General features: G+C 36.2%; 1 protein-coding gene across 1 annotated transcript; it reads right to left on the bottom strand.

Moving 5' to 3' along the window:
- Positions 1–209: 209 nt before the first annotated feature.
- LOC131941267 (cytochrome P450 4g15) lies at positions 210–14,307 on the bottom strand. Its single transcript, XM_059300407.1, has 7 exons — positions 14,177–14,307; positions 11,102–11,393; positions 7,526–7,856; positions 5,821–6,272; positions 4,724–5,001; positions 990–1,155; positions 210–660 (listed from the first exon to the last, which is right to left on the bottom strand). Exons 1-7 carry the CDS (start codon positions 14,177–14,179, stop codon positions 476–478), a joined length of 1,707 nt encoding a protein of 568 aa, XP_059156390.1. The 5' UTR covers positions 14,180–14,307; the 3' UTR covers positions 210–475.
- Between the last annotated feature and the right edge of the window lie 2,191 nt (positions 14,308–16,498).

Here is a 16,498-nt window from a genome sequence, read left to right as displayed (position 1 = left end):
ATCAACCTAGCGCCGGTTGTATTTTTCCATCAATGGGCCATGTATCTAGTTTTAAAATATATCGGCTACATAAGCTACAAAAATGTTTAATATATATATATATATATATATATATATATATATATATATATATATATATATATATATATATATATATATATATATATATATATATATATATATATATATATATATATATATATGTTTAATGTCTGGTTTCTTTCAAAAGTCACACTATATCGGTATTTTGCTGTGAGATATTTTGTTTGAGATATTTTGTCTAAGATATTTTATCTGAGATATTTTGTTAGATAATTTATCTAAAAATAATTTGTCCTGAGATGATTTGTTTTGTCACCAGTAGAAGATAAATTGAGAATACGTGCCATAAATGTGGAAGATAAAATGCAGGTAACCCATATAGTAACTTATCAAAATGACTCTACAAATAAATCAACTTTTGCATGTAAATAAACTAAAAGAAACGGTTTCTGGCAGAGATAAAGCATTTGAGCTCCTTCAAGCGATGAATGATCCGCATGTGTGTTTCTGAACACTTCTTCTCGTCCTGTATCTCCAGCTTAAAATGGCGTAGTATTGTGACAACGTAGAGGAAAATCTGCATCTCCGCCATCTTCTCCCCAACACAGCGTCTTGCACCTGGGTTTATAAAGATACCATTAACCATAACCAGTGCACACAAATGGATAAAGATGACATTAACCCTAACCAGTGCACACAGATTCATAAAGATACCATTAACCCTAACCAGTGCACACAAATGGATAAAGATAACATTAACCCTAACCGGTGCACACAGATTGATAAAGATAACATTAACCATTAGTAAAAGAAACCGTACTGATGACGTGATCTCTACATAGAAACTAATATTTTTTATGCCTAGCACACATTCCCACTTACATGACAGTTTTATTGGGGGTGACTAACAATTGTCATCTACCTGATTTTTGCCAACATTTACTCACCAACTCCAAACGGTTTAAAGCTGCGAGGACGATTGAATCTATTTTTGCTGTCAAGGTGTCTTTGTGGTCGAAATTCTTCCGGATCCAAATAATAGCTAGGGTCGTAATGTAGACTATAGATGCCAGCCATAACAAAGGTACCTTTTGGTATGAAGTAACCTTCAATCTGCAATTTATTTTGTAATCATTTTTGGTCACTGCTACTTAACTCAGCGGGTGGAGGGGGGGGGGGGGGGGGGGGGCTGAGGGTGTCCACATACCAAACACGATATAAAATGTAATAAAAATGTGAATCAGCACATTTTGTGTACCCAAGGACGATAGTATGAGCGGCTTGAGTGTTGTTATTATTATATCTATAACTTAAAAAGGCGAATGTATCGTTTCGTTTCATGTCGTGAACTGTTCGTGCGTTTTAGTTATGTAGTCCTGTATTATGGCGCCGCTGTATAAGTGTTTACGTCAATGTCTACGGCTAGTTTGTATATATTTTGTTTATATTGTTGTCAATGTTTATATTAAGTGTCTTTTTGTATAATTCTGTCTTATGTTTCGTGCCGTGTTGTTTGTTACCTGTGAATTAGGGTTTATTTGTTTACGTGTAGTGTGCGAGGTATGCGGAAGTCAGTTCCGGCAGATGTTGCTGGACACTTTCGGATGTCGAGCGGATGAAGGGAGGTTGTCTGTGTGTCAGAGATTGGACCATCCGGTACCATCAATTTGTTAAACGTTGTCAAATTATTTCGATAAGCCTGGTAAGCTAGTTACTCATTTTATTTTCCTATTTTTTGTTTTTTGGTCAAGGGCTCAAATGCGTAGCGACTCTTCCCAGCGCCCGGGGCGAACTTTCAATTTGGCGCCCCCCCCCCCCATATATATATATATATATATATATATATATATATATATATATATATATATATATATATATGTGTGTGTGTGTGTGTGTGTGTGCGTATAATCGTTGGTGTCTATAAGCGTGTGTGTGTGTGTGTGTGTGTGTGTGTGTGTGTGTGTGTGTGTGTGTGTGTGTGTGTGTGTAAGCATATGTGCAACAGTCCGGAAAAGGTTTAATAATTGCAGTGCATGATTTTCGTTCCTTAAAACTTTACGCCAATTAAATTCCCATTAAGATTCGTTTTCCTTTTACAAAAGATTAGTAATGTCAGAAAAAAATATGCCTGTTCTGCGTTAGATGGTGGTTTGTAGCAAGCGCTAATTTGTTAAGACCAGCCTTTTATGTTGTATTTTTGGAATGATCTCTGTTGTGATATGGTACATAGTTGGATTATAAGTTTGTTTGAATAAGGATATACAAGTGACATACAAGAGCAGCTTATCTGAAACATTTATTGTTCGCATTGGAATACGACATAGGTATTTCGTTGACTGGTTGATGGTATCACAAAACAAGCTAGAGGAAACAAACTGGAATCCAACGGATGTTAACAGCTCGAAGTCTTGCCTTCTCGTCCACAATCAACAACAAATGCAGAACTAATTGTACTGATTGAAGAAGCAGTAAGAACCAGTTTAATGATGTTCTGATTATAATCAGTAGCAATAAAACGCGTTTTAACACTCTAAGACAATGTGGAATTCAAGTGCATTATCAAAAAAGTTCATGCAGGATCTATAGCTAAATGTGAAGTCTCTTTTACTGTATGGCTCGGAGCTAGAGACAGTGAAGAATGAAATAAGAGCATGGAAAAAGAAGTGGTGGTTAGGGCACAATATCAGTAAATAACATCACTAAGCAGGTGCTGGTGTAAAGTCCACGGCGAAAGAGGAAGAGAAAGAGACAAAAAATATCTGAAGAAAGTCGTTTGAAATAGAGATGTGGGAGGCTGGATTATTAGGGTTATATCTTCATAAAATCAAGTGAGTTGACGAAGTGTTGCCTACGACTATGCTCCTTAGGAAACTGAAACAAAAAAAAAGAAGAAAATCAAACGAGCTTAGAGCAGTGGTTCTTAAATTGTGTTCAATCGAACCCAAGTGTTCGGTATGTAAGTCTCAGAGTTTCGGCGGAGTTCAAGACACAGACCCGACAAATAATTCACGATAAGATTTTGTCAATGTTGACGCGAAAACTATTAAGAAGGATTCGGTGGGGTTCGGTACCTCCAAAAAGATTAAGAATCATTGCTTTAGAGTGTAGTTTGTATAAGGTCTAATTTTGGTTGTGTCTTCAGAACAATTTCGATAATAGTGTATTATAGTTTAAATTATCAGTTAGGCTGAACAAAGTGACAAATTACACTATTAGGACTTGTTATGAAACAAGCAATAAAAAAATGACCTATTCCGTACAATATACTTATTTTTTTAGCTCTTAAAATTTCGCCCATCCGCTCCAACTGTAGGCTATTTTACTGATCGGATAGCGATTCAAGAATCCGCGATATTTATTTCTCTTTGATACAGTGATCCAGGCAAGATGTAATGCAATCAAGTAAAAGTATCTGATCTCTAACGTTGAAGTTGAGAGAATCGTAAGGAGCTTACAAAGAACTAGTCGCAGGGATCTAGATAGTAAAAGGCTTTTTGCTGGCGTCCTATTGGGGCTCTCTGGTCACATTATGAATGCTATCAGTTATCATATTTCTATCTATTTTTCTTCAAAATAAATTTTCGTATGTTCCTCAGAACACTGTGATGTTTTAAGACCAGTCCGAAGATGACAGTTTTTAATTCGTGGTTTCATTAATGTGTTTGCTGTTGTAGTTTAAGACCAGTCTGGGGTTTATCTAAGCTAGTTTTGTTTTTTCTCTTTTACATTTTAAAAGGTGTATGCAAATATTATATTTTGAAGAGCAGCCCACATTGCTAAGAAGGGCTGTTACTTGTGTTGTCAATGCGTCTATAGGAAAGCCACCTCAGGAAAATAAATGTTGGTTAGGACAGTTTGTGAACCACCAAACTCAAAAATGAGCGGTTTCGGTCATATGAATCTTTGTTGTTTTTTTCTGTGGTCAATGTAAGTAATCGTGTTTTTGTTGTATTTCAAGGTGTATCAGTGTGGTGATGTAATTTGTTTGAAAGGTGTATACATAGGACGGATCATTGCGTGTGTGTTTATATCCAGTTGCGATACGCAAGGCCGGGTGTGTTGACGTGTATGTTATTGTACAGGGTGAACGAGGAAAGCGACTGTTCGAGTGACAGCGGTTGTAAGAGAGAGAAAGGAGGTGTGTAGGAATGAATGGGGAGGATATTTGAAGGTTGGGGGAAGAAGAAAAAGGTTGATTTGTGGCAAGGAAATTAGTTGGATTAAACAGACTGTTGTACGTAACCTCCACGAAACTTTTGGTGCATATGTAAAGGCCTACCTGAGTGTACGAGATTCCTGAGACCCTCACAATCAGCAAGTGTTTTTATTGTATTTCTTGCTGTACCAGTAATAGTACAAATAGTTTTCTTATGTTTTAAGCCTGTCTAATTGTGTCTCTGTACTGAACGAATGTAACGAAGAAAACGATTAGTTGTAGGTTTGGATTAGAAAAATCAGTTTTAGATTTGTACTAGCCGTCTCGGCCAGGCCCTGCACTGGCCTCTGTATAAATTGTATCTGTCAAGGACCATGACTTGTGTGTTTATTAAGCAGCATATAAATATGAGCTTATGCATTTACCTGTGTGCTCATAGATTTACCTGTGGGCTCATATATTTACCTGTGGGCTCATGGATTTACCTGTGGGCTCATATATTTACCTGTGGGCTCATAGATTTACCTGTGTATCATCCATAGCCACGTGTGGAAGTGAGGACGGGGTGATCGAGCCTAGCCTGAGGGCTTCTGTTATACAGGCCCGTGTGTAGGGCATCAGTTCCATCAGAGACCAGCTGATCACACCTTTCTTATTTTCAACGACGTGGTCTATTTCAGCTAGGGCGTGCTCTGTCATGGCCGGATGCCGACACAGGTGCATCAAGGTAAACTCAACTGCCGAAAGAGTACTTGTCACGCCCCCAAAGAACAAGTCTATAAGGGATTGAAGCAGTTCCTGATCTGTAAGAGAGAGAGGGTATATCTAAAGAATTATTTACTATCACATTTTAGTCAGTCTTGTAGTATAGATCGGTTGTTCTGTCCTAAGGTTAGTAAGGAGTTTCTTTCAGGCATCTCTTAGGAGGCTTCCCTCCCTATTATCTAATAAAAATGAAACTTTATAAATACTATGAATTTACTCGATGCAAATTTTATTCCCAATCAGGTGCATTATCTTTTTACAATAACTAACGAGAAAAAATGTCTCAGTTTAGAGGCTAGTTTGTAGTTGGTGCTAATGAGTTTAGTCCGGTTTTTTTATCCTCCATCTAATGAAACAGTTATCTAAGCATATGGCTAACGAAACAGCTATTTAAGCCTATTGCTGATGAAACGCGAGAAAAAGACTAAATGAAGTTAAGTCATGAAGGAAATAGAGCCGGAGGGGGGGGATTGTTACAGCTTTAGTAGTAGCGTACGCAGGGGGGGGGGGGGGGGTAGGGAAGCAGCTGCTCCCCCTAACGACCATTTTAAGGATAGTGGCGTCTTTTTCGGAGAATAATTGAATAAAATTTAAAATAAGTTCCCGACACACACACGCAAAAACTAAAACAGCAAACACATTAAAGAAACCACGAATTAAAAAATGTCATCTTAGGTACACAAAATATCAAATTTTTAATATTTAAATACAATCAGGAAGGGAAACATCATTTGATCTATAACATTTTCCAAACACAAATTGCACTATTTAGCAGTCTAACAAAACTTCACTATTTAGCAGTCTAACAAAACTTTTAAAAATCTGCATTATTTTATAGGTCGTTAAAAAAATCTCACCGTTTTCTTCTGTCACGCCAGAAAATTCCGGCTGTCTCAGGATTCTTTGAAGTATCGAATCGTTTCTTTCATTTAGGGACATTTGCTGTGAGAAGGTCCACTGGTATTCTGTAAGCGGAGTGTGAGGACAAACATCGGACGGCTCTTCCGGCGCCTCGTACGGCAGCTCCCCATGACCTGTCTCAGAGAAGCCAAGCACAGCTAGTTGTGACGCACAACGCATGGCCGCCTCTATGGTGCTGTCATCTCTTGGTGGGGTCAGCAGTGGCTGTCCTGAGCTGTCTTCAACGGTTGATCCTTGTGAGGAGATCGTCTGCTCAGCAGGAAGCGGAGACAACGAGCCACTTCTAGCTTGGCGTATCCACTGTCGCAATAATCTTTGCAACTGTCGAGACGTGCCGTGCACATCGACGATTTCTTTGAAAAACAGTTTAGACAAAGGTTCTCTCAGTCTGCAGATGTTTGAATTTAAGAAATAAGAGCAGAAGCAATTTGAATAAAAGAAATAAGAGAAAAAGAAAAAGATACAATTAAAATGATTTACAGTAAAAGAAATTAAAGAAATAAAAAGTAAAAAAAAATTAAGGGTAACAAAAACAAATTTAAAAAAAAAGGTTTTAATAACATGTAACAATGAACTAAAAAGTAAAAAATAAATGATTTTCTTTGAATATATAATACTACACTATTATTTAAATAGTTATAAAGATAAGCGTGGGTCACTTTAATATCTACTGGATACCTTTACTAATATTTAGGAAGAGATTCACGCTTTTATTTATATTAGATAATTTTATTAAACTATTACGCATCTAATGAACTTGATAACGCGCATATATTAGTGCGGAAAAATGGATAAGGCTGCCTACTAATTTCAGATAATTTTAATCAATTCATAAAAAATTAATTAGGCATTCAATTTAGTCAAATTTAATGTCATATTGCATTATCATTGGGCCTTGAACCAAATGCAGGATTTCAAGAAACTGATTGGTTAAGGTCGCCGGAAATTTCGCTCTCCCGTTTCGATTAGTAAGTAACTAAGACAGACGGAATTAAATAAAAGATTGTAATAAAAGGTTGTAAAATACGAGTAAAAGAAATAAGGGTAAAATAATTGAGAGTACAAGAAATGAAAGCATTAAGTAATGAGTAAAACAACTGAGATTAAAAGCAAAAGATCTTGAAGTGGCTTGGTTATTAATGACATTAATAACCAAAGGATACGTGGAGCAAATTGCATACCGCCAATCATCCTCAAGGTCCTGAGCTTTAGGTGATGGTTTATCTATAGTTACTTATTCTTGTTTATTTAGTGGTAGTATTGTCATTTTCTTTTTCGGTTGGGTGCCCCTAGATCATTCGAAGCTATTATAGCAATTGGGTTTTTCCAATCGGACGTTTAGCGCTCGGAATCAAAGGTCCTTCTGAAATTATAAAGGCGCCCTCGAGGACCTCGATGGTCATGTTATTCGGTGCGCCTGTTTCCCCACATGATCACTATAGTGCTTAAATTCGTTATAAAGAGCGCCTTACACTATGGATACAGTGGGCTACTACAATAGATAACTCAACCCTGTCCTTGTTCAATTAAATAAATCGAATAAATATTTTGGTACATGCCAACAAAGATAAAATGTTTTTCTGGGCCATCTAGGTCAATAAATTTAAAAAGTAAAGCTACTTGATTTTGCTCTATTCTTACTTTGGTAACTTGATTGCAATTTGTGTCAATACGGAGTTTAAATCACAGCCTTCCAAATTCCTTGCCACCTTCTCAAGTTCTTTTCTATCAGCTGAATCATGCGGGAGGGAACCTCCTAGAAGCAGGGCGGCAACAGCATTAACACAAGCTGAAATCATCAGGTCACCGATGTTCACTTCTCTCCCACAGTGCGTCTGCAAATTCCCTATGACGAGTTTAAGTTCTGTCTGTATTGCGCCTTCCATTGTCTCGCAGAAACTGTGTGTGTACAGAGCTTTCATGAAAGCTTTTTTGTTTTTCTTCCATGCTTCTCCATTTCCAAAAAGTAAACCTTAAATATTAAATATAACAAAACAATATTAACAATAATTATTAGTATTATTACTTTAATTTTTTAAATATTAGTATGCGGAATTAAACACTAACCCAACTTCCATAAGCGTCAAAAAAAATGTCGGCTTCTTTAAGACCTCTCCTCCCTGCCACATACCCGGTTGTCGCAAACGGATAACCCAGAGCGAATGGGCAGCAGTTGGCAGTGTTTCTTCCAGACTTATTTCTCCGATGGGGAAGGGGGGGGGGGGTGAGAAAAGACGCACTTGATGCTTTTTTTTAGGGGGGGGGGGCGGACTATATTTTACGAGGTGACCGGAAAGAAGCGCAACGGAAAATAGAACAACGGAAAAAAGCGCAACGGAAAAAGCGCAAAAAAATGCGCAACGGAAAAAGCGCAAACAGAAAAAAGTTCTTGATTGTATTGCAACACACGTCTTTGCTAAAAATTCTCTTTGCGCATTTTTCGATGTGCACACTTTTCTGTGTGGGCTTTTTTCTGTTTGCATTTTTTATTCTTTTTTTTGCGCTTTTTTCCGTTGCGCATTTTTCCGCTGCGTTTTTTTTCTGTTTGCATTTCTTCTGTTTGCGTTTTTTCTGTGTGAGCTTTTTTCTGTTTGCGTTTTTTCTGTTTGCGCTTTTTTCTGTTTGCGCTTTTTTCTGTTGCGCATTTTTTTGCTCTTTTTTTCCGTTGCGCTTTTTTTCTGTTGCGTTTCTTTCTGGGAACCATTTTACGGGGTGACGAACACTGATAAAAGTAGTTTTCTAAAGAAATTCCATTTCGTTCGTGGGGGTGGCAGTCTTCTTTGGTGGTAAGTGTTAGAGTTAGTAAAAACTTTTGCCAACTATAAAAAATTTAAGTCGTTACATAAATAGACATTATTCAGTACTTGTAATAAGACAATACAATGCAACCAATGCACAGCATACGATGTTTACTTTTATGTTTCTAGATTCTATAGCTAGGGTGTCGCCTAAGAATTTAAACTTCCTTATTGTTCAAGATGACTAAAAATTAAAAACTGCATTTATTTACCTTTAATTTTATACCATTTGTATTGATCAAATTTAATCTGTAGCATAGAGAATGATCTGTGAAAAAAAACGCGTTTGTTTTTAAATGGCTACGATGATGTGACTGATTTTCAGTGATACGCTGTATCGGATTTTTAAGGGAGTTCAGTTGTGACGTGAAAGACCGTTCACTGCCGTTCAGCAGAAATGTGTCGTCTGCTAGATTTCTCCTCATTCAAATACACGGCGGGCAAAATGGGCGGGCTTAGTTAGCTGCAGTCTCGATCAAGTTATTTTAAAAGGTTTTATTTTACCTTGGATGATTTTTAAAACGTTAATGACATTAGTTTAATAGAACGCAAGTTATGATTTTCCTATAGTTTAGAATATATTTTCAGTATGAATACAAAAATCTAATATATAAAGCTCAATTCTGTATGTAACATGTAATAAGTTTGTTTGTCGTGGACTGTTTGTATCAGTGAAGGATAGTCCCATTGTAGTCATTGATATTCCTTTAATAAACTCGGTCTTTATATTAAATGTAGGGGCATCTTTTAGAGTAATTTTGCCCATATAATCCCTTTGCACTATAGGGGCATCTTTAAAGTAATTATGCCCATATTCGTTATACTAATCTTTAAAGACATTGGTAAAGTAATTATATCCACATTTATTTTTATATGGCATCTTTAAATTAATTATTCGTATATGGCCACTTCGCTTTAAAATAAATTTTAAAGGCATCCATATAGTAAGTATGCCCATTGTCAATTTATATATTGTAACGGCATCTCGAAAGTAATTATGCTTATATTCATATATTACATTCGAAGTGCATCATACAGTAATTATACCTATCATCATTGTGTCTATTTTTGGGAACATTTTAACGTTTTTATCTACATGCTCATTATAATACATTTTAAGTGCATCTAAAGGGAATTACGCCCATTTTAATATTACACATTTTGGGGTACCTTACGTGCAATACATGACCATGTGTAGTGTAATAACGCCCATACACTTTTTGTTAAATTGTAGGGGCATCCCTTAGAATGTATTCCTTTTCATGCATTATATGAGCATAACTAAGAATAAGAATGTCCATATTGTTTTTGATAAACTGTAAGGACAACCTAAGGAACAAGCATCAACATATTGTTTTCGGTACAACGTAGTGGTATCGTTCAGCATAATTGTGCCCTTTGTTATTATTATGAATATTATGGGCATGCTTTAAGTAGTGTTAAAGTATTTTGATTCTTAGCAGATTTGTATGTAAAGTTATTGGGGTCACATTATAGAGCCATTTTTATTTCAATTAATAGTAGAGTAGTTGAGCTCATATTGATTAAATGCAATGTGGGGGGGGGGGGTGTGGCAGTCCATGCTCACCGTTAGAGAATTATCTCCCCCCTCCCACCTGAACCTGATAGGAAGGCATAACCTGGGTGTTAGGGCTAGGGTTAGAATTAGGGTTAGGGTTAGGGTTAGTTTGGAAAACGCGTCCTTAGTTGTAGGGAGGGTCTAACACAGCAGAGTGGATGGTTTAGACACCGACCTATGTAGAAGTGGTTTTTTTTAGGTTGTAAGGTGTGGTAGGGCTGGCAGCTTTAGCCAACCAAAATACCATTTTATTAAATTCAAGGTTCAAACAGTTTGAGAGTATCCAGCATCACATCTCCTTAAAGCATTGACCTTTTGACCGACTAGTTTAGAGATAGAACTGCGAAACATCTCCAGTTCAATGCACACTCTCATCTGTATTGATTACCTTGTAGAAATTCCCGCGCTGGCCAAGAGAGAAACAGGCCATAAATAAACGCGTATCTGACGCCCTAATTGTAGACACAGACAACTTTTTTTGTGGTCGATGTCCCGTAAGGTAACACAAAACCAGATGAGACTCTTTTGTAGGGCATGGCATACACCCCCCACGACATGTTCCCAACTATTTCCCCGCCCCGAAGTTCCACCCATTAATATATTTGAGATGTTCATTCCTTGGGATTTAGCCGTAGTCTATGTTTTCATCTAGATAAGTACACTTATATGCTTTTTTATTTGTATTTCTAATTAAGCTAAATATATTCGAGTATATGTATTCAATACATAAATATAGCAGCCCACGGCTTTCTTATATTAGTTTATTATTATATATTTAAATTCAATCACTTTTTAGCCTCTTAAAACCTTCTAGTGCAGGGTCGGAAATAAACATTTTACCTTCCCCTATGGCTCCTGGTCCCATTGGTCTGTCTAGAAATTTTTCGCCCATTTTTCCTTCTAGATAAGTTTCGACCAGGTGTACATTATTCAGGTAGACGAGTGTCTTGCTCCCTAGCTTGACGGAGTAAATCGGTCCAAACCGCTTCGTCCACTCCAAGTTTGTTGAAGGCCCTTTGTAATCAATGAGTGAACCAATGCAGGGCAAGCCTAAAGGTCCAGGAGGTTTTCGTTTGGTCCCTTCACTTGGTGTATGTTGCTTTCTTTCGGACCCTTCGGTTGACGCTTGATCCTAGAAGAAAAATGTAATAAGAAAAAAATTAAGAATAAACAGAAAATTCTCCATGAGCAAATAATTATAATTCTACTGAGGCGCATACATTTAAGATTAAACTGAAAGGTTGGGGACACATCCATAAACACTAACATGTAATAAAACAAATATTAAAAAAAAACTTTATATCAATGTAACAGACTGTACTTTTGGTATTGTTTATTTGTTTTATATTTAGGATGAACTTGTATGAAAGTAGAATACCTGGCCAATGGACGGACTTTGTGAGCGACTAATCATGTTTTTCCACGCTTTTTGTTATATCGCTCACTGACGTTAGGGGAGAGAATGAAGGGTATAAAAGGGGAGCGTAAGGTGGACAAGGCAGAGGCGTAGCGACCCTTCCCGGCGCCCGGGGACAAACTTTCAATTTGCACCCCCCCTCGAGATTTCGATTTGCAACACCCTCCCACCCCCCCCCCCCTCAAACTTTCGATTTGCACCCCCCTCGAGATTTCGATTTGCACCCCCCTCCTCAAACTTTCAATTTGCACCCCCTCAACCTTTGAATTTATTTTTCCAACCCATTTTGGCGCCCCCTAAGGTCGGCGCCCGGGGACATATGTCGTCCCCCCGCCCCCCGCCCCCCCCCCCCTCGCTACGCTACTGGGACAAGGGTGCCTGTATAGAAGAATGTAAGCCGTCACCATGTCACTATGTTCGTGGATTGTCCTTGGCTTATTGTTATCCTGCTATTGGCTTATTGTTATCCTACTATTGGCTTATTGTTATCCTGCTATTGGCTTATTGTTATCCTACTATTGGCTTATTGTTATCCTACTATTGGCTTATTGTTATCCTACTATTGGCTTATTGTTATCCTACTATTGGCTTATTGTTATCCTACTATTGGCTTATTGTTATCCTACTATTGGCTTATTGTTATCCTGCTATTGGCTTATTGTTATCCTGCTATTGGCTTATTGTTATCCTACTATTGGCTTATTGTTATCCTGCTATTGGCTTATTGTTATCCTACTATTGGCTTATTGTTATCCTACTATTGGCTTATTGTTATCCTGCTATTGGCTTATTGTTATCCTACTATTGGCTTATTGTTATCCTACTATTGGCTTATTGTTATCCTACTATGGATTTATTATTATTATTCCTTATGGATCTATCTTATCACTGTAAATAAAGTTGGAAAATGAAAGAACAATTCTTCGTCTCTATTGAAGAAAGAACTCACAATAACAACGTATTGTCACATCAACAAATACGCTTTGTTATAATCAACAAGCTTTTAAATGCATTGAAAATAAGAAAATAAAGTGTATTTACTTTCTTTAGTAAAAACTTTTGTCCCTTAAAAATATGTAAAAGATCTCACGATCGACCAAAGCTTTTACTAAATAAAGCAAACACACTTTATTTTCTTATTTTCGGTGCATTTAAAAGCTTATAGCAATAAAAAAAAATATATTTGTTTTATTTGCTACTTTTTATTGATTCCTAATTTGTGAAGTCGACACGACTAAAATATTCAGTTGCTCGCGATATCTAAAAGCAACCGTATTTGATCATAATTTACAGACCACAGTCAGCTGATGAAGTGAAGGCCAGTTCTTAATCCCCTTAGTTTCAAATCGTTTAAAACGTTATTATCCGCCTCTAATAGCCTTCACTAATTCGACCCGGCTCTACGATTGTAAACATTCGGCGTGAACCACAGCTCGCCAGACTGGTAGGTTGATAGCGTCTACCAGTCTAGCTAGTTATCTTCCCTTCTGTTATTGAATAGTAATCTATAGGGGTCATCCATTTATGACGTCTAAAAAACTTTGAATTGAGGACTTCCAAAAAAATTTAGTAGAGCTCTAAAAGCATGCTGCAAAATTACTGATTCATTAGCATGTAATGGGTACATAGCTGTATTATTAGCTGGTAATGTAATATAGGGATTCGATACTTTCGTTATAATCTATAAATAGGCCTAAATAACGATTGGGAATAACAATCTTTTCCAAGATGTCCGCAAGTCTACGGCGTGTAAATTTACTGTGATTGTGTGAAATTGTCAAGACTATCTAAAATTGTTCTTTATTGAAAGTATGTTCGCGGGTGGACGCTATGTATCGTGCCTCATGACTTTAAAAGCTTTTTATCCATTATAAAAAGTTAGAGAATGCAGGTAGTTATACATAGATGCTGCAGACCGAACTTTTTAATATCATTTACGGCTGTCTGGCTATCAACGACTACATGGGTTCGAGTAAATTCGGCTAATCAAAGTGACGTCACTGTATTACTTATACTCAGCTTTATGTTACGTGTGTTTCCATAACAAACCACTTCTCCCCTTTTGTGTATTCGCGCTGACCCCTACACATCTGAGCTAGCGAGCACATTATACACACGCTGATATTTAAATATCTAATTACTTTGAGGTTTTACTTTTTTTTTAAAAGACTAGATCTACATCATCTTAGGCTTTGACACAAAATAATGATGTAGGCCTACTATGATGTAGTTACAATTGTTTGAAAACTAAACTTGAAATACCATGAATAATTTTAGAAAATTTAACATATAGTATAACACCCATTTTATGTGCAGTTTTTTAAAAAGTATTTTTAATTATTTCCAAATGTAAGTATTTTGTTGTTACACTCGAACCCCCCCCCCCCCCCCCCCCCCCCAAGTCCCCAAGCGTCCACAAAAGTCGATGAAAAGCTGAGCTACAGTCAATCTTGCACCAACCGTTATTAAAATTAAGGATTGAAAAATTAAAAACATACCATGTTTGCAGCAAAGGAAAGCACCCGCCTCACGCAACACTTGACAATTTGTTTTTGACGAACTGCTCACACACTTCAATTGGGCGACAGAAAAACTTAAGATGACCAGACACTCACACGTGCACACAAACACACTGATACACAAATTGTGACAACTTAGCGACACTTACACACAGCTATATATTAACTTATTAAGTTTTGAAAACTCCCCCGTGACTAATTCCGACCTTCGCCACTGCTGCAGACAAATATTTTCAGATGAAGTGCTACCGGAAACACCAAGCTAAGTCTTCGTATATCATTCTTGTTATTTCCTGTTTTTATAGCCTAAGCGTTGTCAATCAAAAACATATTTATTTCACTGTCTCGCGGTTTATTATTGTATTATAATTAAAGGGAGCGTTCACTTTAAATAAACATTATGTGACATGAAGCGATGACAGATTCAATTCTCATTGTACTACAATTTGTAGAACTGGCGCGTTTATGCCCGTCTAACTCATATTTTTGTGTTTGTACATTTACAAAAACATTATGGTTTGATGCAGAGGCTTTTCGGGTTAAGAGGAGTGGAGAGTCGAGAAAAATGCGCCATATATATATATATATATATATATATATATATATATATATATATATATATATATATATATATATATATATATATATATATGCACTAGCTGTATGTCATTGCTTCGCAACAGTGTAAACACTCAAAGAGTACTCTGTAGAAAACAAAGTAACAAAACACAACGTTGATCGACAACACAAAACAATTTATCACACAAAACAAACAAAAAACACTATATATATACACAAAATACAACAAAAAACAATAAACGCAACACAATCTCTTTTGTAAACCATGTAAAAAAAAACATCTAACATAGTAGAATATTTATAAGACAAGCGGATTAAAGTAGGGGAAATAATCACTCTCTTAATATAGATATGTAAAGGCATACACGATTGATTGTGTGTCAAAATCAACCAGATACATAATTTCTTTACTTTTCAATATCGTGTTGTTGTTTTTTTTAAAATACCAACATTAAATTACCGTGAAATGGTAAGTTCATCTAACTTGCTGCCCTCACCTCATCACAACAATAGTTCAACCACCTTTACTGTCCACATTTATCACGCTCATTACGTAACAAAGCATAAGATTAAAACAGACAAGGTTCAAAGGCTGTCATTAACACAAAACGTCAACAACACACAATATGTTCGGACAAGGCCGACTGAGGAGAGGCCGACCAGAGAATAGCCTACGGCAAAACATGTGCAAAACACAATGATGTGCCTAAATTTCTATCATAATTAACTTTTCTACCGCGTATTTAACTAAGTAGGCCTACGTAACAAAAGTTGAGATTGTAAATTACCTTAGAGTATTTTACATACAATTGTTATAAACGATAATGCTTTTAATGTCTATAAATAATATATGCTATAAAAAATACAACCCATAACAATAAACATATAGAATTTTACAATTTTCAACAAATAAATAAAATACTGACTTTTTTTTCTGTTTTTTTTCCATTCACCCAAAAAGCGCCTCCCACATGTCTGGCGCTGAGCTAGGCGCGGAAAAGAAAGCCAAGAAGTGGGCTGTACGTTTACTTGCGATCAGTGGCGGAAATAGAAAAAAAAAGCTCCCCCGCAAAAAAATGTGCCCCCCCCTATATATATATATATATATATATATATATATATATATATATATATATATATATATATATATATATATATATATACATACATACATACATACATATATATAAGTAGCCTGCTTCTCTAATTTTTAAATAGTCTATTAGCTGAGTATTTTAATCTATTTTATTGCAATGTATTACCACTCTGAGATAACGAACCAGACAAAAATAAATACGAATTCATTTCGGGCCAGCAATAACCGTGTTTTACAAATGTTTGTATTACATATTTATGCTTACCGAAAAATGTGACAAAATAAAGAAAGCTAGCTGGTCACGTAAACTTTATTTGTGAAATGGTTTCTCGCGTTATTTTTATTTTTATGATTTAATTTTGTATTTATATTATTAGTTTTGAATACATTCATTTATAAAGCTATAGGATTCTTTATTATGTCTTATTTAAATAATACTTAAGAGAATTAATTGCTTTTTAATTTACATAGTACAAAACAATTTAAATGAGATTTATGGGCACCATCGTTTTAATGAAGTCATGGAAGTAGGTAGTCCAAACTGGCGAAAAAGTGCGTTTAGGGGTCATTGTTTGCGGTTTTCAAAAAAAAAAAATTCACTACTTCTAGTTGTGCTATAAGAATAA

This window comes from Physella acuta, unplaced genomic scaffold (assembly GCF_028476545.2).
Source record: "Physella acuta isolate Inbredline_101_S28 unplaced genomic scaffold, ASM2847654v3 ptg000355l, whole genome shotgun sequence".
NCBI classification, from domain to species: domain Eukaryota; kingdom Metazoa; phylum Mollusca; class Gastropoda; family Physidae; genus Physella; species Physella acuta.
Note: the sequence above shows the minus strand (reverse complement) of the source record. Positions and strands in the feature narration are given on the sequence as shown.